This window comes from Montipora capricornis, chromosome 1, assembly GCF_036669925.1.
Source record: "Montipora capricornis isolate CH-2021 chromosome 1, ASM3666992v2, whole genome shotgun sequence".
NCBI classification, from domain to species: domain Eukaryota; kingdom Metazoa; phylum Cnidaria; class Anthozoa; order Scleractinia; family Acroporidae; genus Montipora; species Montipora capricornis.
The window spans coordinates 31,634,393-31,640,866 of NC_090883.1; the positions used below are offsets into that span (position 1 = coordinate 31,634,393).

The 6,474-nt window shown below is 41.3% G+C and overlaps 1 protein-coding gene across 1 annotated transcript; it reads right to left on the reverse strand.

The window, feature by feature from the left end:
• Positions 1-398: 398 nt before the first annotated feature.
• On the reverse strand, positions 399-1,673 carry LOC138014333 (zinc finger MYM-type protein 1-like). Its single transcript, XM_068861394.1, has one exon. The coding sequence runs from the start codon at positions 1,671-1,673 to the stop codon at positions 399-401; it is 1,275 nt and encodes a 424-aa protein (XP_068717495.1).
• Between the last annotated feature and the right edge of the window lie 4,801 nt (positions 1,674-6,474).

A 6,474-nucleotide genomic window follows, 5' to 3' on the forward strand; every position in this document is an offset into this window, starting at 1 on the left:
GACGATAGACCTTGTAAAGAAACAAGTTCTTTTCTTCCTTTGTGACCACAATTTCTTTGCTCCAAGTTGCACATCATCAGTGAACACTGAAGAATGATTCTTGAACCACATGCAGGTATTTACATTCTCCTTCAACTCCATTAACCGTTTAGTAGTGCTCTCAACCATTGCTGGTAAGCTGGCGAGATCAATGTCCTTGGCCTGTAGACTTGCTTGCAGTGCCGCGACAAAATGCAGTACATCACAGAGCATGTAGATACAAGCCACGGTCTTGTATTTGGTCAAGAGAATAGCAATCCCATGTGCTTCTGCGTCACCTGCCTCATCATAAATCTCTTCGAAAGTACTCACCATTGCTGGCAAACTTAGCCGTACAGCACGCACGGCCCTTTCACGGGCTAACCATCGAGTATCGCTAGGTTTCTGCATCTTGACCTCAGGACACTGAAGCTCAGCCTGAATCTCCTTAGTTTTTTCGCTTTCTTGGGTGAATAGTAAAATGCTTTCCAAATTGTTAATAGTGTACCTAAGACTCGCTTCACCTCAGCATGTTCTCCCGCAGCATTTACAGCAGCCAGTTGCAGTAGATGGCAACGACAGTGTACGTAAATAGCGCTTGGTGCATGCAACTTCAGGCGTGTCTGAACACCAGTCTTGTTACCCGACATGGGGCTAGCACCATCAAAACCAAGACCACGCATTTTCTCAAATGTGATGCTCCTGGATTGCAAAAAATCAGCGATAGCTTCAGCATTAGTTTCCTTAGCTTGTATGACACCAAGAAAGTGTTCCACTGGCTTGTTGTGATTTAGACAACGTGCACATACTGACACTTCTTCCTTGGAGGCTACATCGGTGCTTTCATCTACCATTGTCGAGTAATAGACGCTTCCTTTCAAATTGTCGAGGAGGCTGTTTTCCAGAATCTTGCTGATGCTTGCAAGAAGTTCTACTATTGTGGAATATGACTCATAGGTTGCATTACCTGGGCATGCTTCTCTATGCGCTTTCAACGTGATATCCCCATTCTCGATCTGCAAGGTAACGAGACCTTCAAATGTAGTGGTGTGGGGAATGTGATGTTTTACAACGAAATACAGTGATCGGATGAGCTTTTTCATCATTTTCCGGTTTTCTTTCTTTTCTTCCTCGCTGGCTGTTACAAACAGTTCTATAACATCGCCACGCTTTTCTGCAGACTGAGAAAATGCCCTTCTCTCTACTGCTGCTAGATGCCATTCACTTTTCTCATGATTTGCCAACAGGGTTGTAGCCTTCGCCCAGTTATTTACAGGACGTGTTACCCATGCACCTTTAGCTTGTACAGGTACTTTCCCATAGACCTTGCAAACAGTACATACCACACCTTTCAAAGTTGAATCATAGTTCATCCAAGAGTGTTTCTTCTTCCATGAAGCGTCATAGGTTAAATTCTTCTTGTAGTTCGGCTTGTTATTCGTGCTACTACTCGATGTTGCTGCAATCTTTTCTGGTGGTTTTACTGCACAATCAGATTCACATGGTCCGTGTCTTTTTCTTGGTTTACTTGTGCTAGTCGAACTCGATGTTGTGCCAACCTTTTCTGGTGGTTGTATTGCACAATCAAAATCACATTCTGATGACGTGTGTAGATCAGCGTCTCCCCGTAGTTTCCTGGTTACAAATTTGTCCATGCTGTCGCTATTCAACTCATAACACAATAAGAGTTAACTGAATAGAGTGTAATGTGAGGTGCACTTCAAATTACACTCTATTCAGTTAACTCTGTTTAAAATACAAGAGCTACACGGCTAACGTTTCTATAAACGTAACCCTACCTTGTACTTGTACATGTTCATTGCCGTGACTTTAACATCTTCACTTCCCACGGCCTGCTCCCGTCTGACCTTGTAGCTCAGTCGGTAGAGCGGCGGAGATCTAACCCGAAGGTCGTAGGTTCAATTCCCACCCTGGTCAGAGTTTTTCTCTGTCCTTGTGTGGGCCCATTTCCATCTGTAGGGCTAACGCTCACATGGTTCATATGGGATTGAAATTTAGCACTTCACATTACACTCTATTCAGTTAACTCTGTTTAAAATACAAGAGCTACACGGCTAACGTTTCTATAAACGTAACCCTACCTTGTACTTGTACATGTTCATTGCCGTGACTTTAACATCTTCACTTCCCACGGCCTGCTCCCGTCTGACCTTGTAGCTCAGTCGGTAGAGCGGCGGAGATCTAACCCGAAGGTCGTGGGTTCAATTCCCACCCTGGTCAGAGTTTTTCTCTGTCCTTGTGTGGGCCCATTTCCATCTGTAGGGCTAACGCTCACATGGTTCATATGGGATTGAAATTTAGCACTTCACATTACACTCTATTCAGTTAACTCTGTTTAAAATACAAGAGCTACACGGCTAACGTTTCTATAAACGTAACCCTACCTTGTACTTGTACATGTTCATTGCCGTGACTTTAACATCTTCACTTCCCACGGCCTGCTCCCGTCTGACCTTGTAGCTCAGTCGGTAGAGCGGCGGAGATCTAACCCGAAGGTCGTAGGTTCAATTCCCACCCTGGTCAGAGTTTTTCTCTGTCCTTGTGTGGGCCCATTTCCATCTGTAGGGCTAACGCTCACATGGTTCATATGGGATTGAAATTTAGCACTTCACATTACACTCTATTCAGTTAACTCTGTTTAAAATACAAGTGCTACACGGCTAACGTTTCTATAAACGTAACCCTACCTTGTGCTTGTCATAACACAATACCCGAGCCTGCTCTAAGGCCAGCAGTTTGTAACATTCCATGTTTCTTGTCATATAGTGTCCTTAGACAGGGAATACTTACTTCATGTTGGTCTGGATGGCTTTTCCGGTATAGTTACTTATATACTGTAATGATAACAATATTTTTGGGGGGGGGAAGCTGGGCATTTTGAGGGGGAAGCTTCTACCCCTCAAATACCCTAGATAGAACCCTGATCTGTACCTTGCTGAGTTCGCATTTGTTAGCGTTAATAGTATTTTCGGTCCAATGCTTCTGTTTTGCGAAGGGGTATATGGTTTTGGTCACCCATCGAGACACTAACCCCGCCGGACAGGGAGATTAACTTTAGTATTACAAAGCTGCCAAATGTTCAGATGGCACGCTTAAACTTGTGGTGAAAAAAGTTTATCAACATATCAGCCCAGAAGCCAATGTTTCTCACTTCCCATTTATTTTCTTCAATCTTTCTGGGTTCAGTACTTTGCTAGTAACCACGTTTCTTCTCAGGCTATTTACCCAAGACTTCTACCATGGCACTACAATGATAGACAATACCAAACCAATATCGTGCACTGTTAGAGCTACATATTACGCAAGGACAGATCTGTTTCGTCGTACGAACGTATGACTTCTGGGTGACCCCTTAAATGGTCTTAATGACCCCCCAACTTGAAAAAAATTGTCTGGAACGGGGCACGTACCACAGACAACCCAGTGTACCCTCACGGAGGGTCTAGTTTTAATAGTCATTGCAACTGTATTTTTCAAACGATCGATCTTTGTTTTAGTTACTGTTAGGTATTTTCTTCAAGTATTTTTCCTTATTTTTCCCATTAAATATATATTGTATTTTCCATAGCTGCATGGAACTAACTTACTAGCACAATACGTTAGTGCTAGATTTCAGTTCAAACGGTTCCAGTTAAGTTCCCATTAAAGTATTTTTTAGAGAAGCAATGCTCACACGTTATTTTCCTTATTTAGTGTATTTAGTCACCCTGTGTTTTCCATAGACCCCGGCACCCCGGCATTCAGCGCCCCGGCTTTTCCACCAAACCCCTGTCATGGGGCTATTCTTATTCCCTTTGAAATGGCCTCTTTAGCTGCGCATCTGCGTCACAAAATATCTTTAGGGACTGGTCGGCATAGGATGTCGGTCGAACAACTATTAACGATCGCCTCGCATGGTTCATCGAGGCCATAGACTGATTCGTAGTTTGTCAATCAGGATGTGATCACGGATCGTCGAGGATGAACGACTTCTGAAAGTAAGCAAGAGCCAAACCATTGATGCAGTTGTCTTCTAGGTTGAGTAGCATTTTATCAATAACGATAATTGAAGCTGTCAAGCCTGACTACCTTTATACATATAGGAGGTTCCTTTTTTTCTGAGAAAAGTTTACAATGAGTTGTTTGAGTGTGTCTCAAAGATTTCGGAAATCACTAATAATGCGCATGCAGAAATTGATCAAGTTCCATTTTATGATACAAATTTTACCGAAGATGCTATATGCTATATGCTACTCAACATACGAAACGTCAAGTTTTATAAAAAATGCGTTGGAACACAATGTTTATCATCGCTGTTTGTGTTATTTTCTTAATCAAGCTACGATGGCCTAAGAACAAGAGTTTATATAATAGCTCAGAAAGCAATGTAACCCTTGCTCTAACGGGTACATTACACTTTCACTTTCAAAGTCTAGTTTTCCATATAAAATAAGCTCTATGTTTCCAGACCACGGGCCATTTATGACCCCCCCGGCTTCGGCCTTACTGATCTAAATACTTCTATACAAGATGTAATTTAGAAATATAGTAGCAGAAAGTAAGCGTTGCATGGAGGCCAACCATTTATTAGCCAACGATATCAAGTAAGTAATAACTTTATTTAAACACGGTAAATTCATCAGAAATACAATTATAAAATACTATGATAATAAATACAATACTAATAACTAAAAGTATACAAATCTGTACTAAACATAACAACTCTGCTTTACATGAATGCCGTGTAAATAAAAAGTAAAAAGCTAATCAAAGACTAAGAAAAATGTTGACGGCAACCAATTCGAAAACCATTGAGAGTTTGTGCTTGCCGCAAATTGGGTGGTAGGCTGTTCCAAAGCAGCGCACCTTGGTGACCAAAACTGTTTTTTAGATAGTTTGTGCGGGGCAAAGGAACAGCGAGTTTGCCCACTGTATCTCTCAGTTCGTATTGAGTTATATTACTCCTATCAGTAAAGATAGATTGCAAATAGGTAGGTACAAGACCGTTAAGAGATTTGTACACCATTACTGCTTCCTGTATTTGCCTTTGAGATTCCAGTCTTTTTCAGCCAAGCCGTTCAAAGAGAAGTCCTGCATTTGTGTCATAGCTGGAAAAGGCTAGAATACGCGCAGCGCGGTTTTGCAGTTTGTCAGATAGGGTCTTGTTACAGTGTCCCCTGACAACACTGCAATAATCAAAATGAGGCTGTATTAAGGCATTGAAAACAGAATGCAGCGTGCTTTGGGGAACAGACCATTCTCGCTTGAAAGGTTTTCAATAGTTAATAACTCCTCAGGGCTTTGAGCTGGTGCTTGGAAATGCAGATTTTTCTTCGATGATAACATTGATTTTCGAATAAATTACACCAATGGCCTTCCAAATCTCTTTTATATCGTCCCCATAGCCAATATTAGACACAGAGTTTGGAAAAACCTTGCTGGTCTCTTCTACTGCAGAGTTTGGAAAATCCTTGCTGGTCTCTTCCATTGCAAAGTCAATAAAACTTTCTAACTCACTTAATCCATATTGCGAGTCTTCGAGGTCTTCGAGGGTTTCGACAAAGTTGGGTGCTTGAAACTCGGCCGGATTGTCACTGCAGTTCCGTTCATTGCTGTAATCAATCAGTTTGTTTCTTAGGTCACAGGCTGACTTTCCTTGAATTTGAAGGGTTTTGGTAGTTGGGAAAAAGTTTACCGTACCCATAGAGAATTTGAACATAAAGCGTTTAGCATTTGTGTTCACCGTTAAAATGCTGTCATCTCCGTTCATCACATTGATATACTTGAAAAATTTCTCAAGGTCATCCACACTACCACCCCTCTCATTAACACAATACACCTTCGCTTTCATCAATAAAGTGTAAGCTTCGACAAAATAGCTCCACATATGCACTATAATAATTGAGAGCCAACCATACAGCTAAAACCAAATATCCTTGCCTTAATGGCAACAAAATGTATACTTCCAAATAAAGCAATTCGTTTTCGTTTTAATTCAACCGTTAATTTATTCCATATATAAAATTTTCTTTATTGATTTTGCGGTTTGTGTATCTGTGATTGATCAAATTCGTCGAAAAGAAGTGGAGATATTTTCATGGTTTGTGACCATCTGAGAAATATGCTCAAGTTTTTCTGTTTTGTTTCCTTGTTTCTGAGAAACCACGGAAGCGCATCAACAATGCTTGGCTCTTTTCACTAGATTTTTTACCTATGACGGCTTCTCGTGGGACAATTGTTTTTCCTTCTAAAATTTACTCTGATTTTTTAAACTGCATATCTGCGTCACAAAAACTCTAGGGACTGAGATCTCGTTCCCCAACTTCACGCTTACGATCGACTCGAACTGATTCTTCTTGCTAGGTGACCCTTGTTATCAAGACATGTTTAACTCATCGAAAATCAAATGGGCTGTTGCCTTGACGGTTGCGACACGAAAGTTCTAGGTAACAATTA